Source organism: Mercenaria mercenaria, chromosome 13, assembly GCF_021730395.1.
Source record: "Mercenaria mercenaria strain notata chromosome 13, MADL_Memer_1, whole genome shotgun sequence".
Taxonomy (NCBI): domain Eukaryota; kingdom Metazoa; phylum Mollusca; class Bivalvia; order Venerida; family Veneridae; genus Mercenaria; species Mercenaria mercenaria.
The window spans coordinates 68,268,172-68,294,375 of record NC_069373.1 but is presented as its reverse complement, the minus strand read 5'-3'; the positions used below and the strand labels follow the sequence as shown (position 1 = coordinate 68,294,375).

At 33.6% G+C, this 26,204-nt stretch overlaps 1 protein-coding gene across 2 annotated transcripts; it reads right to left on the bottom strand.

The window, feature by feature from the left end:
* Positions 1-276: 276 nt before the first annotated feature.
* LOC123529659 (ephexin-1-like) lies at positions 277-25,845 on the bottom strand. 2 transcript variants are annotated; one of them, XM_053522167.1, is made up of 12 exons: positions 25,295-25,845; positions 12,000-12,097; positions 10,572-10,628; positions 7,862-8,040; positions 7,254-7,406; positions 6,420-6,666; positions 5,782-5,868; positions 4,143-4,324; positions 3,587-3,775; positions 3,299-3,375; positions 2,084-2,188; positions 277-1,484 (listed from the first exon to the last, which is right to left on the bottom strand). In XM_053522167.1, the coding sequence occupies exons 2-12, from the start codon at positions 12,006-12,008 to the stop codon at positions 1,345-1,347; spliced, it is 1,425 nt and encodes a 474-aa protein (XP_053378142.1). In that variant the 5' UTR covers positions 12,009-12,097; positions 25,295-25,845; the 3' UTR covers positions 277-1,344. The 2 variants fall into 2 exon arrangements, with proteins under 2 accessions (XP_053378142.1, XP_053378141.1); XM_053522166.1 differs by lacking the exon at positions 25,295-25,845 and adding an exon at positions 24,755-25,266.
* Between the last annotated feature and the right edge of the window lie 359 nt (positions 25,846-26,204).

Sequence of the window (26,204 nt, the reverse complement as noted above, 5' to 3'; positions counted from 1 at the left end):
CATGTGTTGAAATATTTGTTATCTATAATTTTGTTACTGATTATTGTAAGGCATATAATGGTAGAAATAAACCATTTCATACGATTTTTGCAACAGTGTAAAACTATAGAAACATCAACTGCAAAAGACGCGGGAGATTATTTCAAGGAATATTTGGATTTTGGTATTGAAAAATAATTGACCTGCAAATTGGACTAACGACAAAACGTGAAAAAGCAGTGCTACGTAAGATGAGTCAGATCATTTTAAAAACAAAGCAAGGAAAATAGTGAATCATTAAGGTAGATTAGATAAACTGTTTAAGTTTGATATAGCCTACACTAACATAATAATTATCATCACAAGTAAATGTTTTCAAAATGAAACCCTTGGTTACATTACTTAACAACGAACGATGTTGTAAGAAAAAAGTCGGTTCACATAAATAGAAAACTTTGATAAGATTATAAATGGGAAAAGACATTTATCGGTATACAACTGTTAGGTGTTTTCCTAGGCACTCAAAACTCATTTTGAAAGACATGTTGCAAGTTATTTGGATTCTCCGCTCGGAGGTGAGCTTTGTCGTTAAAAACTATATATTTACACAACTTCACAAGTGTTGATATTTGCAGGTAATTGCTGCTTTGTCATCTGCATCTTCACGTTGAAGGCTTCGAATTTACACATGCATGTAAGAACAATAAATGTCAGATTTAACAGTGTCTTTAAGTAAGACCACATTTAACGAAGCATTGCTATCTTTCTTAAACACCAGGCAGGATGACAATGCATGTTATATAAGAAATTTGCCAATACAGTAAATCGGTATGGTAATATCTAATAAAGTGCATGGATGGATTTCATTTGTAAGACATAGGGAAAAGCTAATCGACAGTATTACATATTTTGGTCCACGTTTAAGATCAATTGAAACAAATGCAAAAATATGACTAAATGGTTTAACTTCAGTTGAAGTAGCAGTTCCATGTATAAAAGTTGGTTCCAGCAATGATATTAAGATATTAGGACTTAAAAAATCTATTCCACTGTATAATGAGTTCACATAGGTGGTAAGTAACTTTTCCTTTAAATGAATTTTCACCAATAAAGCAGTGCTAATGTTGGCCAGCTCAACATAACTCAGTTTATCACTAATAACATCTAACAGCCACCTGCTATAACTGCTATATTCAACTTTTTCTCTTTAATTGTTGTTTCAGTAAAATTTTTCCAGTTCTTCCCATGTAACATCGTCTTAATTTATAAATAAGGCCACATCAATATTGATTTCGCACTCATGTTGTGTTGGCCAGTTGTATCCTATATCTTCTGAGCTGGTTTTTGTATACGCATTGACCTCCCTTAATTCTCTGTAGCTGACATCTGTTTATATTTCATACGCATATTGCGAGCTATCACGTGGTCATTTTCTATTTCTACCGTGTGATTAGACGGGAACAAGCCACTTTCACCGTCTCTTATTCTCTTACCCTCATACATTCCTAACAATGGAAAAATAACAACATAGCTAAAATCTAAAAATTCTATACTAAGGCCAAGAAATACAAAATGTATTTCTTCTAATATTTTGTGTAATTTGCTAGACCTAACCCTGTATTTCGGTTACAGTAGCTATTTAGTTATTCTACCCACCCACAATTCCTGGATTTCGTACCGGTAGATGCCCTAATCAAACTAACAACTTCCTTACATGAATCACAGATAGAGGAGGAACTATGCCCTACGTATTGATTTCCTTCAATTAGTCCAAAAGAGCATTTGCTTTATACTGATATTCCTAGTGTCCTCCTTACTAAACTACTATCAGGTGACGTTTGCAGCTACCAGTCATTGAGATATGAAAGACTATAGCTTATCCATATACTCAGTAGGCCTTTTAATGTTTTCTAGAGAGATATGTTGAACATTTCAGAACAAACACCTGTCAAAAATATGTAGAACTAAAATCTTCTCTGAAACCGTGTTAACATCATGAGGATAGTTTACAGAAGGACTGTAACAAAAATGTATATTTACCGTATTGTGCATTTACATATCCAAATATCTTTATATTTATTTTGTACAATAATTTTATTCTTACCATTTTTGCACTTCTTGAACACTTTAACAATGTCTGACTGTTTCAGAGCAAGTTCACCTGGTTTCTGAGCAGTGTATCTTAGTTTGCATTCGACTTGTGGACAGTCTTGAACAAAAACATTTGTAATAAGATACATATACACATTTCAATATCTTGAACTGCTTACAAACTAGTAAATGAGTTAAAGATAAACCCTTTAAATTATTTTCAGTTTGTTTGATTTCACAGAGATTGTAGAGAATTTCAACTACACTCGATGATTATTGGACTGATTATTCAATAAGTAATTACGGCTTACTTGTTTTATTTTCTGGGGTGTAACGTCGCACTGACAATATAAAAGGTCATATGGCAACATTCAAGCTTTTCATGGTGGAGGTAGCCCCTCAGGGCATAATGTCAGACCAGTGCGAGTATCTTGATAGAACCGTCGACCTTGCGTAAGCCAGCTGAATGGCTTCCTCACATGAAAGAATTCTACGTACCAGGAGGTTTCGAATCCACAGTGGTGAAAAGTAAGCGGCCTTAACCACACAGTCACAGGGGCCCTTTAATGTGGAGACGGTGGTTAAAGTTCATTCCCAACAGGACTCAAACTCGCGAAATTGCATCAATTTGCGTCCCGTTATTTTTGTGAAGGAAGGAAACGCAATTTAATCACTGTCTTTCATGTCTTTCTTTTTTTTCATTGTGCACCCCATTTGTTTTTATCTATTCTCTTTTTAGAGGGAATGGGGCACTTAGAGATGCCCTTTTACGTCCGTCCGAATTTGTCGTTCATATCTCAAATTCTCTTTGGGATCACTCAGCCAGGCAAGAGCTATGGTCTTTCAGTAAGTGAAAATACACATACAGATCTTAATAGTTTTTGTGGCATATATCTTAAAATATTTCACCTAGAGTCATGAAAACATGTACAGTGACAGGAGTGGGAAGTACCTGTGTCTTATGGATATTAATCTTGTTTCCATTTTATTTTACTAAGTGAAAGAAATAAAATCTCACCACTATAAAAACTTCATTTAGTGAAAGAAAATTTAAATTTGGTATCATATTACTCATAACATTGTTTAATTTTTTACTTGAATCATGTTTTGAATATTCTTGTTGAATGTGCAATAATTTCAAATTAACAAAATTTAATGTTAAAGAATGGGTAGAACAAAAGCACAGTTTTGACATTCAGGTTAGTTAAACTAAAAAAGATAATCTTACCCCAATCTGCATAGATTTCTTCATTCTCTGTAATTTTCAAAGGCGTTAATACCTCAATCCAGCAAGCTCTGTCATTCCTTTAAGTTTATACAACAAATAACATCGTGAATGAAAATGGGTTAAAACGCGTCATGTACCATAAAAGAAACAGTGCAAACTGATGACTTAACAATGAGTCTTTTAACTATTATAGAACGATATCATGTATTGAAATTTCTCCTTTGTTTACATAAGCAACAATTAAAATATACGTTTTAAATTGCTAACTGATATGAATCTGATACATACGCAGAATCGCAAGCGTAAACCTCTTCCACTTGTCTCTTTTCACAGTTCTCTAGCATCACCAGCAAGAAACGATTGCTACACCCGCTAGGCACACCAAGGGGAAGAACTCTTGTATATATATCAACATTGTCTATTTCCTCAATAACTAGCTTATTACGCTGACAGTAGTCTTCAACTTTGTATCGATCCCTGCATAATAACAAACTTTTTATTTCACATAGCAGGTTGTCCCGTGAGGTTCCGAACACAAGTACTATCGGTTTAAAAGATGCATGATAATTTTATTATGCCAGATTTGTATTCAAATCTTTCCACGATAAACATATTCAAAGGTGAATTAGACAGACAGACAGACAGGCAGGCAGACAGAGATGTCTTCTATATTTAAAAGAACCATAACGCATTTAGATTTATGTAAAAAAAAAAAAAAAAAATAAATAAAGCAGATCTCCAAGTAGAGAACAAGCAATTCATTGAACTTAGATTGTTAGTGAACAGAAGACTGTCGGTTAACAATAAAATAAAAATGAATCTATCAGTTAGACTACAAGATTACCCTTTTTTCTTTGTAATTAGCAACACATCACTTAATAATAGGATGTGCCTTGTCTTTTGGACAGGTTTTTGACTGCCTATGCTTATACGCTTGTTGACCTCATTTATAATCTTCTTCACGTCCCCTTGTTTTACCAAATGCGTTTGTTTTGATTCTGAGATCAACGGAATTTTCGCCATTTTCTGTAACGTAAAAAATATAGAGCACGCAGCAAGATAAATATTATACATCAAAGTTGGTATGGAGATGTGTGGAAAAATGTTTCATCCTTGCTTTCTCTAGTATCAGGTTGTTTTCTACAAACACGCCTACCTGTCTTTATTTATAGGCAAATGAGTCATTGATTAGTACTGTAAAATCATGTATTTTCACGAGGCTTTCCTTTCGCTATATTTGAAATTGTAATTGGCTCTTGATGTAAGGCTCACTTGTGAGATATATATTGCTATTTGTTCAATGTATTACAACAATAACATTTTGACGAGTATCTATCTTCACGAATACGAAATGTTAGGGTATATACCGAAATCAAATCGCTCGTGAAATTTTCTGATTTTTACAATAATATATACACCTTGTCCAATTGGTTTGGTACAAACTTGAAATGTTCTACTTCTTGTTGGTTTCTTTTCAACTTAAATTTAAAACTATTTATTTATAACTAAAATCAGCAATATACAATCTTCATAATTCATATAAGTAAGCATATATATCTTATGTGAAAACAGAAGAGTGTCATATTTACAAAATGATTTGAAAACACGAAAACTGGACAATAACATTTAAGCATCACTTTATGGAAGATTTAGTTTTCATATATTCTGTACTCAAGGAACATTACATTACTTAGGTTATTGTTGTATCTTTTATTCTTTTAAATGAAATTTTGGAATTTCCTCCAATTAATACGTATTTAAAAATCGGACTATTTCCTGTGATTTCAATACACTTTTTAGCTAAAGTGCACGTGTATTCAACAGATTATTAAATGCAGCTTTATTATGTCGCTTACTAGTTAACTAACAGGAACATGGATATCGTTTTCAAACATCATTGTAGGACCATTTGGCTGACAGAACGTTTTAATAAGTTAGTTCAATTGCTAATCATTTTTCATGTAGTTGGTTTAAGAATTTAATTCCGTAAGATCATATGCTAACACTAATGTTTTTTTGTTTTTTTTATAAATATTGACTTTTGGCCATAAATGACAGATAATGTTCTCATCGGCTTAGCTAATGTAAGGAATCAGGGGGAATTGCTTTAATACAATCGATAACCAAGGGACAGAGTACTCGACATTGTTTATGGATTCAAAAATAATGCAGATTAGCTATATTTTAACAGAACCCTCTCCCATTTGTTTTGAACAATTTGGTATGTGTTGTATGAAGAATAAGGGTGTACGACGCCTAAAATTAAAACTGACTGTAGAGCAGGTTAATCAACACCTTGCACGATCTTTAAGCAACAGCGAGCCATAGCGACGGAATAGACTTCATCCCTGCCACGACCTTATTGTAAAATTTATTATTATTATAAAACTATTGAAGTTTAATTAAATAAATTTCAACATCCTTGAAAAATGAATCTACAGTAAACTTAATCTTTAAATTATTCAAACTGTATGATTGAATACAGAAGGAAAATCTATCTGCTTGTCTAGCTTTATCATCTGTTCTGTTTGTTGCATTCTTCTTATAGCATCGTTGCTCTGTGTAGCTACCTAAAAGGAAAAGAAAAAAAAAGTTGTATGAATTGCGCATGATCGAAGCTAGGAATGGAATCTGCATAAGACATCAGAATAACACATAAATTTGCCTTTCTTGTATAATAAACTGATTAGTTTAACCCTTAGCCTGCTAAATTTCTATAATGAACTAGTCAATCATTCAGTTTCATACCACTTATTATTCAAAAGCGTGTTCACTGAAAATTTACTGACTGAATAGCGAACAGTACAGTCTGTCAGTGCAGGCTGATCTTGGTCTGCACCGGTCGCAAAGGCAGAATCACTTTCTGCCAGCAGGCTAAAGGTTAAGTATTGGTAAAGTTATTTTAATGTTTAACTAATTTACGAATGTATCACATATTAACAGTTATAAATAAAAATTATTTTTGTTCTAACCGAGATTCACCGATCTGGTGCCGTGGACAGTGAAACGATTGCATATACAATCCAAATTAATTTCAGTACGACATTTCATTCTAAGAACCCGGAAAAGTTCAGGAAATAAATAATTCATGCGAAGAAGAAAACGAATAAGAAATACTCACTTTATTGAGCGCCTTCTTCGCCAGCATAGCAGACTTTCTGATGCTGCTTGTTTCATTAGCTAAAGGATCAGATTTTCTTCTTTTTTCATCATCTATTTTGTCTACCCGTTTACAAATGTCTTCTACAAGCATCTCAAGTCGTGGTATTCTTTGCACGGGTAATATTAAAAATGACGCGAAAGAACGTGATGTGCAGTCTTCATGACTTTCCAAAAGCGCAAGCGCATTCAAATAGTCAGGTTTTTGTCTGAAATGTTTGAAACTAAAATTATCATTTGTTTTACTCATTGTTACGTACATCTTCTTTATAATAATTAGTACATTTGTGGTAAGAAATATAAGGGCGTGTTTAAACTATGAAGAATGCCAACTTTAAACAAGTGTATTTCTTTCCATATTCGAAAGAAAATAACGTAATTGTGGTTCATATCTTATATTTACCGTTCTGCTTTCTTTTTCGTTTTACTTTGATATAATTAATCTACCCTTGCATTCTTTTGGAATTCGAATTTATTGATCTCTGAACCAAAAAGAAATGTCACCTATAGGGGCGGAATTTCGTATAGTGACACAACGCACACATTCCATTGATAGAGTCAGGCAAAATACATGTGCCTCAAAGAAACGTGCAGCAGTATGTGAACTATCATAGCCGATCGAACGTTTTCGCCAAGAAATTTTCCTCGTAGCCGATCGGACGTTGTTGCAATGTAATGTTCTGCCTTTAAATAATATCATAGCCTTGCTCAGTTCATTACACACCAGAGTTACAAAGATTTATCGTTTTGAATGCAGAAGAAAATGAAATATAGTAGAGTAAACACACAAACTTACTTCAATGCAGTTTCAGTTCTAATTTGATATTCCTTATTTCTGCAGTAATCAACATAGCAAGAAAAATTCTTCTTGGCATGTTTTGTTATAATATCACAAATATCCGGTAATTTAATCGACTTCCTCCAACAAGAGACTAAATCTGACAAGAATCTGAAAGGTAAGACATGACATGAAATTCATTGAATCCTTTAAATTAAGAAAAGCTTCGGTCGCGTTTTAGTGTCAATTATAAATAATTACGCGAGTTTTATTTAGACCGTTCTTTAGACAAGACATGAATGCGTCACTGACAAATATACCACCGGAATTTAAGTTTGAACATATTAGTCAAAGTATGCTCGATCGAGTTGTACAAATACAAAAACTGATTGTCATTTATCTGTTTAAAAAGGGACACTATTCCAGTTTATTTACTAAAATTTTGTTGAAAAATGACATTAAATCACAAACATGTTAAAACTCCTTTGGAAGAATAAAATGCAACTAAACAAAATAGTAGCATACCTAGTTTAGTTGGTGTCTTTTCTTAAGATTTAATTAAAAGTGCAACACCTCACAAGCATTATAGCTACGGCTTATGTGGAACTCAGGCGCTCTTTATTTACCTTTCGCTTGTTTTGCATATATCATCAATATTTGAGAAGATCTCACGGCGCTCCTGCTTTGTTAGAACACATTTCCCAGGTTCGTTGGAACTAAATTCTTCCGACTTGGCAAAAACGTCATCAAGGACCTTTAAACTTTTCAAGTGTGTCGCTTCTGAGGTGATTATTTCAAACATCAACTGAAACAGTAAACAAGATGATCTATTGCTATACGAATTAGTACCATAAACATGAAATGGAACAGTGGTCCAAATGAATCTGATCGAGGTGTACTGAAACAGTGGATACGTCAATAAAGAGAATCCAGAAAGAAACTTGTATATAAAAGTGATAGAATATGACTTGACACATTGCTCATACAACATTTGGAGAATACTTTTGCAATGATTGTCATCTGCAGTAGATCTCAGCTTATCGATGAATGCAGCCAATTCAGGTAATTATAATCTGAAAAGTAGATCCCTCGGAAGCACCGAGAAGTTTGACATCGCCCTTCACCCCCCCCCCCCCCGCCCCCACATATATTCAAAGCATTGATTGAGGTGACTGGTGCGCGGGGTTTTGTAAAACAAACCACTTGTTTTATGACAATGACTGTGCGTCTCAATACTATTCATTGACAGCTGGGGTGGAGCAGAAAATACTTGAACTTACAAAATGTGACATTGTTAAAAAGGTCCTGTCACTTGACCAAAAATGTTCTTTTAACAAAACCTATCCGAGGACAAATTCTCAAACAAACTAGTTTAGATTATATTAGATTGGGTTGGGTGCAAGTCGTCCAGGGTGGATGGGTAACATCAAGAAACACAAGATAAAAGAAACTGTAAAAATTAAACAAAAAACAACATATAAACTTATTGCTATTTTTTTGGAGTGGGGATGCAGGGGATGGGGTGAGCGTAAATCTAATATAAAATCCCAGGTAAACAACTTTACATGTACAAAGTTTCAGGAATCCAGGTCACATACTGTATGAGGTACATGTTACACGAACATTTCGGTCTATACCATTCCCGCTTTTCCATAATGTGTTTGTTAAGTTTAATGATTCCAAAGAGTATACTGTTACGTTTTATTTTTCACACTCGGATTCTATGGGAAAAGTACAAATTTTGATGACAATCTGTAACTGAAAGTTTCTACAATGTGCATATAAATGAAATTTCTCACAGTTGTAAATTACCATGTATATTATATGGTCACATACTATTTATAGGTTCATGTGCTTCTTTTGAGATATTATCCATGAGTAATGAGATCTGCAAATTTCAAGCTAATACTAAGACATGTGGGATTATGTCACAATACAGTCACATGTAGAAGATTGTGTTACTATACTTTATCGCTAGAATTCTTTTACAAATAAATTATTATACCAGATTTGTTGAGCGCCCTTTTTATATGAAATATACGTTCAAGGGCGCTTTACAACTAAACATGTGACATATCGCAGATATGTAGGAAAATCACAAAACATGATATATGCAATCATAAAACTGAAACTGAATAATATAATTAAACACCGATTTTTTACAAATGATATATTCAATGGCGTTGTACATAATCATAACAATAATTATCATAACAATATCAATAATGACAATAATCATAATTACAGCCTTATTGCAACAAACAGTCATGACTGCATCCCTCCCCTTGAGGTCATTTTACCCCTATTGCCAATACCAGTGCTTAAAACGTCTGGTTCGCCCAGACGAGCTGCATATAGAGGTTCAAACCCCCGGATTAATGGTGCCATCATATACTCTATTACAAAGAAATACCACACACCAACCTACCCGTAGAGCCTTACCAACAAGTGCGTTTATTAAACAGACCTTGGAAATATAAATGTTGAAATGTAAAACATTTTACAAAAAATGAATAGTAAAGAGATCTTCGTCGGCGACGAATGACTTGCCGTAGTTCTGTATCACAAAAATAACAATAGCATATCTATTATGGGTAGAAACAGTCACAGTTGGTATCTATGTGTTGTAGAAATTTTTGAAAAGGTGTGTTTTGAGAGCTCTTTTGAATGAATTTAGTGATGAATCTTTTCTGAGATTGTCAGGTAGAGAATTCCATAGTTTTGCAGCGGCAACTCTGAAACTTCTATCACCGTTGGAAACCAGTCGACTTTTTTGTGGCACAAGGGTTGTTGCTGCACTTGCTGATCTCAGATTTCTAGTTGGCACGTAAACATCCAGTAAGTCTCTCATATACACCGGGTTTGCTCGTTGTTGATTTTGGCACGCCATTCAAAAAAGCATTGCAGTAATCTAATCGTGAGGTCACAAGCGAGTTTATAAGGCTTTTGGTAGCGTCAGTTGTCAAATATGGTCGAATGTGACCAATTTGTCGTATTTGGCCATAGCATGTTCGAGTCACAGAATTAACATGATTGTCCATGTGCATGTTCGAATCAAGCGTAGCACCAAGGTTTCGAACAAATAAACTTCTGTTGTAAAACGGCATCTTACAACATTTTACAAATACACCATTCTATCAGCCACTACTGATTAAATTTTTGATCAATTGAGTCAAAGAAAAGAACAGAAACTTTGACAAATACCTTTTGTGAAACATAAGGCTCTACACCGCTTTTTTCATGTTATAAATACAGATATATGTAGAAAGGTACGTTTGATATTATTTGAGTTTCTATTTGCATGCCCATTGTCTCTGTAATGATATCTACACTCACCTCGTAAAGTTGTTTTTCGTGGGAATTAATTGTCATGAGAATGCCACAGAGCGTTACCTAGAAAAGAAAATATATTCTGTATTATTATTAATACACATTACAATAAATACAATGTGGAAAGTGATCCTTCGGAATCACCGAGAACAAGGCAAACAGTGAAAATTGCAGACTCGGTTTGATTGAGTCTGTTCATGAGCAGTAATGGAAAATGCAACACTGTCCACGCCCCCTAGCACCGGCTTTAGCAGTTTTCAATCTTCAAATCTAAATGTGTTGAAATCACTGATCCCGAAGGACCAGAAAATATAACAACACTGAGATGAATTCGGGACGACTTATTACGGCCGCCACACAGCACTTAACACCCGCTGTTGTGAAGTTAATAAAATTTGAAAAGTAGACCACAACTTATGCACGATTATGAACAGCATTATCAAATTGAAGCACTTTGTACGAGGGGAATTCAGATAAGTTTGAGATTGTCCATAGGTGTGACATTAAACCCAACAAAAAAGGAGGGATTAAATTTATAAAAGTGTGTTATTTGTTTGTAGAGCAGAGTAACCAATATTGGCGACTTTTTTCTCCAGACAATTGTTAGTGGGAAAACAGTACACGATATGGAAAACGCTCCTATTCCAGATGATTCCCCAATTCATACGCGTGCATACCAATATTTCCTTGTTTTCGCAAACTGTACACCTAATGATCATTTGAACGTTGTCAAAATGTGCAAATTCAATCCGCAATGAGCCATAAAAGTAAAATAAAAACCTGGAAAACCACAGGACGTCCAACACAAAAGGAAATGTTGCAGGCTCGGTTTCATTGCGCCTGTAGCGGAAATTCAAACTACCGTCCACGCCTTCTATCCCCGGGTTGAGCAGAACTCAACATTTACACATGTTTTAAGTACAAGGATACAATTTAGATTCTTACGGCGGTGCATATGGAACCTTCAATGCTACAGAGTGCAATTCCATGAAAAGTGGCGTCTGTTCTCCAGTAAAAAATGGCTTTGCCCTAAACGAGACACTGATCTGCGTTAGACAATTAGAGTCGATTTAATATACAAGAAACTGGTCTCCAGTGAGAATTATGTTACTTGGCCTACTTACTCGCGTTATGATGTCAAGTTCCTATAGCTTTTAGGCGCTGACAATATTTCGTAGATATTTTTAAAAAATCGTACGATAACATAAAAATCAACAATCACTAAATAAAGACGTCTTGACATAGGATTTAGATTGAACATGTCAAAGAAAATGATAACCTGGAATTACAATTTATTCAGTTTTTAATTAATCTAATTTCAAGGCCATGATCCAACCACGCTGAGTTATGTGTACCATTGTATGTATTTCCTGGATATATGTTCACATACATGTTTTGTAATCTGTACACAACAATAACAGCTTCTATACAAACCTCCGGCATTTCGGACCACTTTGGTCTGGGTGTCGTGCCGAACTTCTCCAAAGCAAACGCCACATTCTCTTTGATAACCTCCGAGTTGTCGGTAGTATCTGCAACAATAGACATGTTATGGAGTAGTTTTATAATGTTTGATAATATCGTGTAGGGGTATTGAGACCGAAATTGATCGCTACTTCAAAATGTTTAACATATTTATAATATTTCTGCCAACCACATATCCATTTATTTATGTAGACAGTTTTCTCTAAAAATGTCACATATTCAGTTATTATCTGGCAAGTGGCAAAAATTGCGTGTTATCCAGATAATTAAGTTAACAGGACAAAATTGCCTGTTAGTGCCCACTACTGACATCCAGATATTCACATAAATAAGTGTTTTCTTGATATCCAGTTACTATTTGTACCCAAATTGGCGGTGTATATTATACGGAATTTATGAGTGTATATATTTTTGGAATTTTAAAGTGTAATGGCTACCGGAGATCGGTTAGTTGAGGATAACGATAAATTTGGAAATATTGATGAGGAGGATCATGAGAATTTGACTCAAATATGTAATGTACCTGTGCAAAATCGTTTCGAACAAAGGGAAAATGGCGGCAACGACAGGTATAAGTTAGTGACAAGAAAAAGAAAGAAAGCTAGTAGTAGTAGCAGTGATACTTTTGCAGCAATGTCAACTGATGAGAAGTTAGTTTGTATTTTTGAACAATTGAATAAAAATTATGATAAGATAAACGATGTAGAGGATGAGCAGCATGCCTGCAGGAAAGATATTCATAATGTAAACAGACGATACAGTGAGCTAGAAAATAAGATGAAAGAATAGAATATGTATACGCTAAACAGATATGGAGCTCTAAGGTATTATGCTATAGGTCCATTGATTCGGAGGCAAGGAGTATGCGAATTATCATATATGGACTGACTGAAAACCTGAAATGCAACGATAAAACCCTTGTTTATGATTTTCTAGAAGACGAAATGGGCATGGAAATTGAGGGTATGCACATCGAAAGGGCACACCGGTTGGGGCGATTAGTGATCCAAGGCGACCAATGGTGGTAAGATTCCGAGATTATAATGATACAGAAACCATTATGAGAAAAGCATATATGCTAAAATACAGTAAATTTAGTATTGACAGACAATACCCAAAAGAAATAGCAAAAGCCAGATCGGAATTATACATATCTGCAGAAGCAGTGAAAGCAAGGGAGAGAAAACAAAAGGTACAAATAAGATACCCGTCTAGACTGTTTATAAATGGGAAGTGTATTAAAGATTCATTTCCAGACTGGTACGAGATTTTAATTACGGACAGAATGCATATAACAGGCAGTACAAACAAAAAGTTACATAATGAAAGAAGCTATTCAAAAGAGACTATCGTAGATGAAATCAACTCAAACAGCGGCGATGAAAATACGGTATTTTATCAGCAAGATACAGACAATGACCACAGTGACAGCTCAGGCAGCGATAGAAACTTCAAACATCGAGATGTAAATAAACAAAAACAAACACATGAATGCAGTATCGGAAGTAAATAAAAGCGGAAACCTACATAAGACACCAAGTAAAGTCCTATGTCCACAAAATAATCCAAGTTCACAGGAAAACCCAAAAACATATGCTGAAACTGCGGCATGTAACACGTCGTGTGTAAATAATGTCAGTAAAAACTCGGAAATCGGGAAAACCAAGAAGCCGAATAATCATTCTAAAAATAGAATGGGCATGGAGAAACTGAACATGGGATCCCAAGAAAATACAGAGGGGAACGCGAAACGAGATAATGCAGCAAGTGCGCGAAACTCAACAACCAATCAGAATCAAGGTCAAGAGCAGAAGTAGGACAGCGTAGGGGAAATAAATGAGGTCAAATTTTGTTTATTTAACGTACAAGGACTGGTGGGTAAACGGTACAATAAACTTGATAGTGTTGAGATGAAAAAACTGTTTGATATGTATGACATTCTTCTGTTTACAGAATCATGGTCGAGTAGTGCATTTAATTATGATTTTGAGAATTTTCAATCTTATATTTTACACAGAAAATATATACTGAAAGGGTATAAAAGAAGTAGTGGGGGAATTATGATTTATGTAAACAATAAATTGAAAAACTATGTTGAATTTGTTAAAAGCACAAATGATTGTATTTTATGGTTGAAATTCAAAGGGGATCTATTTGAGCTAAAGTATGATGTCCTGTTATGTTTGACATACAATATACCTCAAGGAAGTAGTAGAGAAATATTTGTTGATAGTAATATTTATGAAATGATAGCAGATGATATGATGTATTTTGAAAATTTGTACGAACACCAGTGTGAATTTATAATTTCTGGAGATTTTAATGCCAGGGTTGGAGAAATGGCAGATTTTGTTACTAATGATAATACACATTTAAGCTTACATAATTTGTTACCTGAAGATTATGTGCAAGATAAATTTCTACCAAGAAAGAATATGGATAAAAAGGTAAATGAACAGGGAAAATTATTATTAGAATTTTGTAAATCTACAGGTTTAAGAATTTTAAATGGAAGAATGGGTTTAGATAAAAGTATAGGTAAATATACATGTATAAATTCACAAGGTAGTAGTACCATTGACTATGTTTTATGCAGGGATAGTTTATGGGAGTGTATAAATAGTTTTAAAATTATGGAGTCAAATATTTTGTCAGACCATTGTATTGTTAGTTTTAGCATGAAGACAAAATCACAAATAGAGATAAGAGACTTTCAAAGGGGAGATGATGATGCAGATAACATAAGTTATAAATACAAATGGAATGATGAGAATAAAGGTACATATATTGAACAATTAAATAGTGAAAACATTACTTACATGTTTAATGAGTTGAATAATGATGTTTTAAATGCACAAAGCAATGTTGACCTTGACACCAGTTTGAATACTTTTTGTGATATTTTAAATTATGTATGCACACCTTTATTTAAAAAGAAATGCTCAAGTTCCACTGTCAGTTGTTCATATGATAATGAAAAGGCATATAATGATGTTGAGTGTAATCAATTGAAAAGCAATTATTATAAACTTTTAAACATATATAGAAATGACAATTGTGATGATAATAGGAAACATATGGTACATGCTAGAAGTGAATATAAAAAAACAGTAAGAAAAAAGAAATATATATATGATAAAAGTCAAACACAAAAACTTGAATCAGCTAAATTGTCAAATGCAAAACAGTATTGGAATTTGTTAACAGGATCTGTTGTAAAAAGTAAGACATCTCTAACTACAAAAGATTTTTTAGAGTATTTATTTATATTAATGACCCAGACTCTGTGTTTTTTCAACCGGATGAGGATGTTATATATTTCAATGACAGATATTTGAATGGAGAATTAGAAGCAATGTTTAATGAGCTAAATATACCATTTTCACAAACTGAAATTATTAAAGCTTGTAAAAACTTAAATACAGGCAAATCTGGTGGACCTGATTATTTTTTAAATGAATTTTTTAAGTATGGCATAATGTGTGACAGTTTTCTGACTATCTTATGTTCATTTTTTAATAAATTGTTTGACGCTGTGTATTTTCCTGAAGCGTGGACTGAAGGTTTTGTAGTACCTTTACATAAAAAGGTGACATTGATACAGCTAGCAATTACAGAGGTATAACATTACTAAGTACATTTGGTAAATTATTTACAAAGGTTATAAATAACAGATTGAATACTTGAGCTGAATATATCATGTGTATATTGAAGCACAGGCAGGTTTTAGACAAAATATGGGAACTACCGATAATATTTTTGTGTTGCATGGCCTTACAAATCATTTATTGAATAATAATAAAAGAATGTATGCGGTGTTTGTAGACTTTACCAAAGCTTTTGATTTTTTAGTGAGAGATATTATTTGATATAAAAATAGGTATTAGAGGTAAAATGCTTGATATTATTAAATCTATATATTGCAATGTAAGATCAAGAGTAAAGTACAATAATAAGATAAGTAATGAAGATTTTTCATGTTTGCTAGGGGCAAGACAGGGTGATTTTATTTTCGATTTATTTGAATGATATCGAAGAACACTTTATGATATACGGGTTTAATGGAACAGATACTGGAATGTTAAAAATGTTTCTACTTTTATATGCTGATGATAAAGTTATTATGGCAGATTCGGAAGAAGAACTAAGAAAGGGTTTGTTTATGTTAGAAGATTATTGTGATAGATGGAAACTAAGTGTAAATTCAACAAAGACAAAAAGTATGATAATTAAGAAAGGTGGACAGTTAAAAAATGATCTACAATTTTTGATTAAAGGTCAGGTTTTAGATATTGTCAATAATTTTACATACTTAGGAATAGTTTTTACCACTGGTGGCTCATTTAAAATGACATATGATACATTAGTAGGACAGGCTACAAAGGCAATGTATAAAATGAAATCAGCTCTTGTTAAATACCCAGGTATGCCAATAAAAAGTCAGTTGGAATTATTTGATAAGCTTATTTTACCTATTTTAAACGAATCTATGGTGCTAGAAAGGGTACATTTAAGGCTTTGTAAAAGATTACTTGGCGTCAAAATCCAAACACAAAATAACTTTATATATGGTGAGCTAGGTAGGACATCGCTGCTAACAAGAAGAGCTATGGGTGTTATTAAATATTGGTTGAAAATTATACAAATGAAGAATGAAAAATATGTAAAGGCTGTTTATGATTTGATGTGCAGACAATTAGAAGTAAAACCAAATAGTAACTCCTGGGCAAAATCTGTGAAAACTCTGTTACAGTCCCTTGGCTTTTATGATGTGTGGTTATTTCAGGGAGTTGGTGATAATGATGCATTTATATCTGTACTAAAAACTAGATTAACTGATGTATTTATTCAAAACTGGAGGGCGGATATTAATGATTCAACAAGAGCAAAAAGTTACGCTTTGTTTTCAGGTTTCAACCATATTTAAAATTAGTAAACATAAATAAGTTTAGAAATGCACTTTGTAGATTACGAGTTTCATCTCACAGACTAGAAATTGAAACTGGCAGATGGCATAAACCAGTTCCAATCCCTTATAATGAAAGTAAATGTCACTATTGTAATAGCTTAGAAGATGAATTTCATTTTATTTTAGAATGCTCACTTTATAATGATCTGAGAAAAAAGTATATCAAGAAATATTACTGGTCAAGACCAAATATACCAAGATTTATTGAATTAATGACTGCAGAAAATGTTAATATTAATAAGAACTTAGCGATGTATGTACATAAAGCTTTTGACATTAGAAATCAATATTGTTATTATTAATTAATTGATAGAAAACCTCTCTTTCCTCACGCTGTATACATGATACATAATATATGAATTAATATGTATATGATATAATATTGCAGTTCCTAATATTGATGTGCTACTGATATTTACATCATATTCAATTAACTGATACTTGACAATATAACTATTTGTAAATATATATTTATGTTTGCATGTATGCTCAGGGACCTATGGTCCAATGCATGAATGAATAAACTCTAAAAAAACCTCTATATGTCTCGCCCCCAAACACCGCCCCTAATGGTTTGTGCAACTTACAGATATAGTTTATTCAAACCGAGTCTGCAATTTTTTACTGTTTGCCTTGTTTTCGGTGCTTCCGAGGGATCTACTTTCCAGATTTTATAACATTCAGAAGGAATGATAAATTTGCAATTTATTATGCCCCTTCATTCCGTAATAAGGGGCGATTACGGGATATTGCCAATCATAACTGACTAACCGACAAACATCAAGATACCTAGTTAACGTAAGTGAATATGTGAATGGCAGTAATGGGCACCAAGAGGCAGTTTTGTTCTGTTTAGATACTTATGTGGATAACACGCTGTTTTGTCACTTGTCAGATAATGAATTTAAGAAGGGACATTTATTACGAGATAAATAAGTGGATATGTGTTTGGCAGAAAATACAGCTCCACATTTGTTGAATATAAGTATATTTAAAGACCCACCACAACCCAGTGACCATTTTTTTTTTTGCCCACAAAAACTTCATGAAAATCAAGGTAAATATAGAGGTATACTACATGGTTTCAGGTGGACAATTTAGGCCCTACCTGAATAAATGTGTTTTCACAACTTTATCTGCAAACTTATTCAGTCAATCCCTTTTCAGCATAGTTGTAGAAACAAAATGAGATTGAAATTTAACTAAATACACTGATTTTTGTACATATTACTACATTAATTCAATAAAATGTTAAGACATTAAACACTTTGCCTTGGCCTTATATATGTCGCTGTCAATTTGAAACTAAATTCTTGTATATCACATATTTTTCATGGATATACAAAAGAATATAATTATTTAGTGGTGCCTATTTTAAGACCCACCACAACTTAGTTACCTACTTTTTCCTCCCACATGAACTTCGTGCAAATCATTCTGATAAAACTGGTATAATACATCTACAAGGTGACAGGTGGACAATTTAGGCCCTCCCTGAATAAATGTGTTTTCACAACTTCATCTGCAAACTTATTCAGTCATTTTCTTTTCGGTAAAACTTTAAAAACATTGAATAATAACTATCTTACACTGTAGATTCAAAGTATGGTCTGAACTCACCTTTATCGTTCAAACAATTTTCACACTATTACATTAATTCAATAATATATTTAGGCACGAAACACATTGTCTTGGCCTTATATAGATTAAATCGTTTTGTAACGTGATACTTGCTATTTCTCATTTTCTTTATGCAAACCATGTATAATTACCATCATGGAAATACATAAGAATACAGTGATTTTGTGGCGCGTCTTTAAATATGCTGTGACCGTTTTAAACAAAAGGTAATTATCTCTTATTGAACAGAACAGAACATAGGTTTATTTTGATTTAAGCATGTACAGCTTATCATCATTAATACATACATATTACAATATTACACAAGCATGCAAATGGCAGGAATTCCATATTAATAAAAGGTGATATCTGAGAGGGTAGTCTTTATACCCTAATATATATATATATATATATATATATATATATATATATATATATATATATATATATATATATATATATATATATATATACAAAGAAACGTCAATAGCTAACGTCAATACCAAGAAGTCTTATCACGATATAACATTGATCATACTGTTCCGAAGTTGTAATGCTTTGATGGTGTAATTTGCTAAACGGTACAATAACTTTTTATTTTTGCTGCTTAATAGTTCTATAAATTTAATCATACTAGGTCTTCGTGTATAATATGTAGGTATATATTGTTTTCTCACGTCTTTATAAGATTCACATATAAGAACAAAGTGGAATTCGTCTTCTATGTCGTTCTTTTGACAAAGTTCACATTTCCGTTGTTCACGTGGTATGTTTCGGTGCCTTCCCAGTTCAATATTAAGTCTATGCGACGACAAACGTAGTTTTGATAAGGCACATCTATGTTTACTATTGTCTAAAACACTTAAGTAGTCCGATAATTCAAAGTTTGGTTGGATCTCACGAAACAACGATAGCGAGCTAGAAACTCGAACACTTTCTCTCCATTGTGAAATATAAATGTCCTTTAGACGTACCTTAAATACTGATAAAAACATTTTAACATTTATGACAGAATCATGATATATCCAAATGTCATTAAAACCAGTCTCTTGTAGTAGCAATTTAATGTTTGTTAATTAGGAAGTTTTATTGTTTTCACACCTATAAAGCATATTATTATATACAGCATATAAAATACAACTGGTGTTAAAGCTATTCATAAGTTTAAACCAATATTTCACAATATGGACTTTCCTATTAACAATGAGCGGATACCTTCCAGTCTCTCCGTATAATGCTAGGCAATTTATAGACATTTTAACATTAAGAGTTCGTTTTAAGAATTTTCTGTGGACCCTTTCAATATTTTCTGCTTGTAAAAAACCCCATAGCACCGAACAGTAACTGAGTATGGATGCGACATATGTGTCAAATAAATAAAATGTAATTTTCAGTGGCAAAGCCATATCTTTAGTCAGATTTCTTAGAGAAAACATTGCTTTAAGTGATTTAGCAGCTAAAGTCTCTAGTCCCTTGCGGAAAGAACCACCTGTGCTGAGTACAAATACTAGGTAATTAAAACTATCTACTATATCTATTTTCTGACCGTTATATGTCCATTCCTCATTTCTGGCTAAACGACCGCCTTTACGGAACACCATTATTTTCGTTTTTATCTATATTGACACTTAAACTCCACTTTTTGCAGTATGTTTCTAATTGATTTAAGTGCATTTGTAACCCCTCAGCAGTTTCGCTTAGCAGTACACAGTCATCGGCAAACATAACAAGGTATATTGACAACTGGTCTAAAGTTAATCCCGAGAATATGTTTTGCTGTAAGCAACTTTCTAGGTCATTTATAAAGTGACAAAACAAAATCGGTGAGGTTATCTCCCCCTGAAATAATCCGACGTCGCAGTTGAAAAACTCTGATAATGTATTGTGTTTCACGCATGATTTTACCTCGTTATACATGGATCTTAATAATTTCAACACCTTTCCGTCGATTCCTTCCCGTATTAGCTTATACCAGAGGCCATTTCTGTATATTAGGTCAAAACACTTTCGGTAATCTACAAATGCTGCGTAAACTCTTTTCCGTTCATCTAGATATGTTTTTATAATATTATGCAATATAAATATAGCGTCCGTTGTGCTGTGGCCAGCTTTGAAGCCAAACTGGGCATCAGACAATTTTTCGTATTTTCGTGTCCATGACTTTAACCTTTCATTCAATACATTTGTAAATAACTTGCCCAAACAATTAATCAAAGTAATTCCAAGATAATTATTTACGTCACTCGATGGTTGCTTTTAAGGACCGGAACTATTACTCCCTTCGACCACTGACATCGAAATTTTCCAGTGTTTAGTATCCTGTTAAAAAGTACGATTAGTGGTTTAATGAGCACATCAACACCTTCTATAAAATACTCATTTAATAGGTAATCGATGCCTGTGGCTTTGTTTCTATTTAAGTTTTTTTACAGCCTTTCTAATTTCCGTTTCCGTTATTGGAACATCTAACTCTTCGTACATGGGTTCTCGATCGGTTTCAGTGTCAAAATTATCTAAAAACATATCAACGTCGTCATTAAATTCATTATCCTGGGTCTGAGCAAGCGACTTAAAGTGAGACAAAAAGTCATCTAGAGAAATGCTTTCATCAGTTGCTTGTCGGGTTCGTTTAAATTTTTTCCAGAAATCCCTGGGATTTTTCGCCTTAGCTCGTGCATTTCTTTTCCTTTATTTTTATTGAATTGTTTTCTTGTTTTCCGAACACAGTATTTATAGTCTTATTGAAAGAACATAGAACGTAATTTTTTTCAACTGGTACACATAAACAGTTACCTCGTTGTACAAAACATTCATACAATATTCTTTATTTACTAGAAATGAACATTGCCAACCCGCTCTATGAGCCAAACCAGGAACTTAATGCGAATATCACAGTTGAAGAATGCGTGAATATCGTTCATAAAGCGAAATCAGGATTTACCTGTGGCTTTGATAACATCCCATACGACGTACTTAAGTATCCCATAATAATCACTGTTTTGCAGCAATTGTTTCAACTTGTTTTTGACTATAGCCTTATACCACCTATTTGGAGAAAAGCGATAGTATGTCCAATCCTTAAGGATCCTGAATCGGACACACGAGTACCAATGCATTACCGTGGAATTAGTATTCTATGTTGCATTAGTAAACTATATAGTGCATTTCTCAACAAACGGTTAACTACATTCTTAGATGATGGCAATATTTTGGCAAATGAGCAAAATGGGTTTCGAACCAATAGATCATGTGAGGACCATGTGTTTACACTAAACAGTATTGTGCGTAATAATAAATCGGTCTTTGCAGCGTACATCGACCTAAAGCGCTGTTTCGATTATATTGACAGAGACATGCTTTTATACAAGTTACTTATGCATAATATAGACGGGAAAATGTACAATTCCATAAAAAATATTTACACCAGCTCTACCTCATGTGTCAGAATAAATCAGAAAATGACTAACTGGTTCGATTGTGTCACCGGCTTGAAGCAAGGCTGCACATTGCCGCCTACTCTCTTTTCCATCTTCGCAAATGACCTTGCAAAAGAAATAAATGACCTTGACCTCGGTATACCAATGGATGGTATTAAAATTTCGCTACTTATGTATGCTGATGACATTGTACTTGTTTCTGACACCGAAGAGAAATTATAGACAATGTTGAATACAATTCACAACTGGTGCAGGAAATGGCGAGTTCTGTTAAATACAAATAAATCGAAGTGTATGCACTTTAGAAAAGGGCGGTCACAGAGAACGAACTTTAAATTCACCATCGGAGACAACGAGTTAGAGGTTGTTCAGACATATAAGTATTTAGGTGTAATTTTCCATGAAAAGAACGATTTATCAGTCAACTGTGATGCTTTAGCAAAAGGTGCCGGATGTGCTGTCGGCAGCATTATTAACAAAATCCATAATTACAAAGAGTTTGGAGTTTTAAGTCTTTTGAAAAACTTTACAATTCATGCGTTACACCAATACTTGACTATTGTGCTTCTGTTTGGGGTTATAAACATTTCCAGCAGATAGATAATATTCAAAACCGCGCAATGAGGTACTTTATGGGCGTCCATAGATTTACACCCGTGCTTGCAATGGTAGGAGACACGGGATGGTTACCAAGCCGATATCGCCGATGGTCATCTGCTCTACGCCTTTGGAATCGTTTGGTTTTAATGGACAATGAAAGACTTACGTACAAAGTGTTTGAAATGGATTATAGAAAGTGCTGCAATAACTGGTCTAGTGATCTTAAAACCGTTATGTACACATAGGGATTAAATACTAATTTTGACAACTTAACGCCGATTAATCTCCCATTTGCTCGATCAGTGATTAGTAATTATTATTCAAACATTTGGTCACAAGATGTACAGAACGTTTCAAAGTTGAGGACATATAGACTTTTTAAATCAGAATTTAAGACTGAGGAGTATTTATGTCTAAACCTAAGAAAAAACGAAAGATCGCTGTTAGCACAATTCAGGACTGGTATTTTACCTCTACGTGTAGAAACAGGTCGATATATTGGTGAACTAGTAGAAAACAGACTTTGTACACATTGTGAATCCGGGTCCATTGAAACAGAGACACATTTCTTATTAGAGTGCAGCTTATATAATTCTATAAAACGTGAACTATTTGAAAATTTGCTGACAGACAATTCTCTCGCTAACTTAACGGATGAGCAAAGACTCGCACACTTGATTGTAAAATTTCCACGAAAAGTGTCCAAATATATTGTTAAGGCATATCTTTGCAGAAGGAACCACACATATTCTTAACACTGATCGCTAGAGCTGATATAATTACGTAAACAAGAAAGATATCAATGTTGGATATGCTATACAATTGCTGTATATATTTATCTTATCTATGTTTATTTTGTTGAATCGTAGTCCATCCACTAGATTTTCACATGAACCTGAATCCTTTCATTCCGTACCTACTTAAACCATGATTATTATGTTTCATGTTTTGATATGGCTTTTTGTACATATTGATTATCTGATCTGGTGACTTATAGGTCCATTGGGCCGGGTACTATCATGTTGTATATATAATTATGTGTTATGATGAAATTGTTTATGCACACGTCACAATAATAAACAATTTACTTACTTACTTACTTACTTACTTATTAGAAGAACATACGACACTTTTCAAGGTAGTCGCGTGTATTAATAGTAACGATTCACAGATTGCAACGGTTGTGTAATTTTTATTGATCTGTAGGTGGGAAAAATGTATAAAGTCACAATTTTACGGTGTTCCGTTGGGGCCATCGCAGTTTCGCGTTGTCGTCCTAAGGGCGAAATCGTGAAAACACGATATTTTGACGCGAAAACGCGATATTTTTACGCGAAAACACGATGCTATAACGCTAAAACAAGAAGCAAAAAATATCGCGTTTTCGCGTCAAAATATCGTGTTTTCGCGATTTCGCCCTTAGGACGACAACGCGAAACTGCGATGGCCCCAACGGAACACGGTACAATATCATTATAATCTTCTTATCTAACTAGTTAAGTTGTGTAAATTTCTATTCAGTATTCAAAATCTATTAAAGTCGAGATATCGCTCGATTACGTGTGGGCCAAAATTATAATGACAATACGCATGAATTATAAACAATACGCTTAGTTAAAATTAGAGAAAAATAAATTGATTCATGAAGGGGCAGGAGAATATATGGATCTTATACGGAAATAGAATTCAAAAACGATGAATAACCCATCTAATATAACGAAGCTTGGTAAAAGTTGTTTGTTTGTTTTGGATTATATCCGTTTTTAAATAATTTTCAGTTGTGTTAGGTAGACAGTTAACGTAACCAGTGTTACTCTACTCTTTATCAGTATTTACCTGTTCTGTGCAAATCACTGGCAACTTCTCCAATGAATCAAATCTAAGACCTCGGTGAAGCAAATTCACTCCTTGTCAAAAATAAATTGAACATTTCTAGACCTTGGTTATTTACTTTATCTTTAATCTAAATGTATAAATTATGCAATTTATATATATGGAATTGACCAATGGCGAGCCCATCCCTGAAATCAAACTATAAAACTTTACAAAACACAAGTAGAAAAACAAAACATACGTACCAAGTAAAGGTAAAAGAGATTCCAAAAGCGTTTTTATGTTGTACCCTTCACTGAACACCAGAACAAACAATACACAGGCCACCACCAAGGTAAGCAAAATAGTGATTAAGTCCATGTTGATTTTTGTGTTTGTCTCCGTGTTAATTTACAAATATCAACAAATTTTGAGACACTATACCCGGTTTATATTCCGTAATAGATTGTTCCCGATAATCAATATCGATCTGGCGATTGGGAATCCTACATTTCGACTTTTTTTGTTTGTTTTAAATTCGTGAATGTTTTATGACAGTTTTCAACAATTGTTTCACTTCGTGTGAAAAGGTGGTAGCTCTTACGTACATAATGAAAGCTTTATTTATTGTTTCATTGTATTATCTTGTAGTATACAGTGACGTTTTGATATATTTTATTTCACAAATTGAAAACCTATATGATAAACTGCTTTAATGCTTTGTGTTTATAAAGTAGGAAGTAAATATCTTCCTATAAGGAGTAATATTGACTCTAAATATTCAAACAACTTGAAAAAGTACATACATTTTAAACATCTACTTGCCAAACTTGAAACGGCTCAGTTGGTGTGGGGTAGGCTGTAACCCGTGCCTTTGTTGTTTTTTTGGTAACTTTGCGCTTTTGACAGTAATCACACGATCGTACATAATCCGTAACTATAGGTCCCATACGTTTGAAAAAAAACAACTTTTCACGCAATCTATCTAAAGTGTCATGTATTCCCAAATGGCCACTCATTGGCAAGTCATGGTATAATTGTACAACTTCTTTGATCATAACAGCAGGAACAACTAACTGATAACTTTTCGAGTAATTTGGCCCGGTTTGATTTTGACTGACGTGAATGCATTAATAATCCATCAATAAGCAAATAATCCGTTGACTCAAGAAGAATTCTACGGGCTTTTTTCTGTCCTTTCGGTAATTCATTGTTATCTAAGTATTTAATGAGAGAGGATAGTTCAGGGTCACATTTCTGTATTTCCTTCACTTTCTCAACACTAAAGTCAAACTTTTGAAATAGTTCAAAGCTAATATCCGTGTTATTCTGTTCAGAAGAAGAAGATGATTCACTAGTTTCATATTCACTTGTTATCTCAGTGACTGTTGACGATGAATCAGTATGAACAGTTAAACTGTCAGTGTTACAAGGTTTCTCCTGTCTTGGTTTTGAATAGCCCGATTTTTTAAAAATGATATGAGGCATAATCCTCACTATCGCATCGTAATTGCCATCTTCTTCTCGTATTGTCTCTAATGAGTTTTTAACCTTGGTATGATTAACAATCAGAGAGTTAATGTCCTGTTTAAAATTGCATAACAAGTCAGTCAATGTTTTCCCATCCGGCAACCTAACGCATGTTTGTTTTTCTGGTATGTAAGGGAAACAGGGGTCATTTTCATCAGGACTAAATTCCAGTTGTTCAGAATGTTT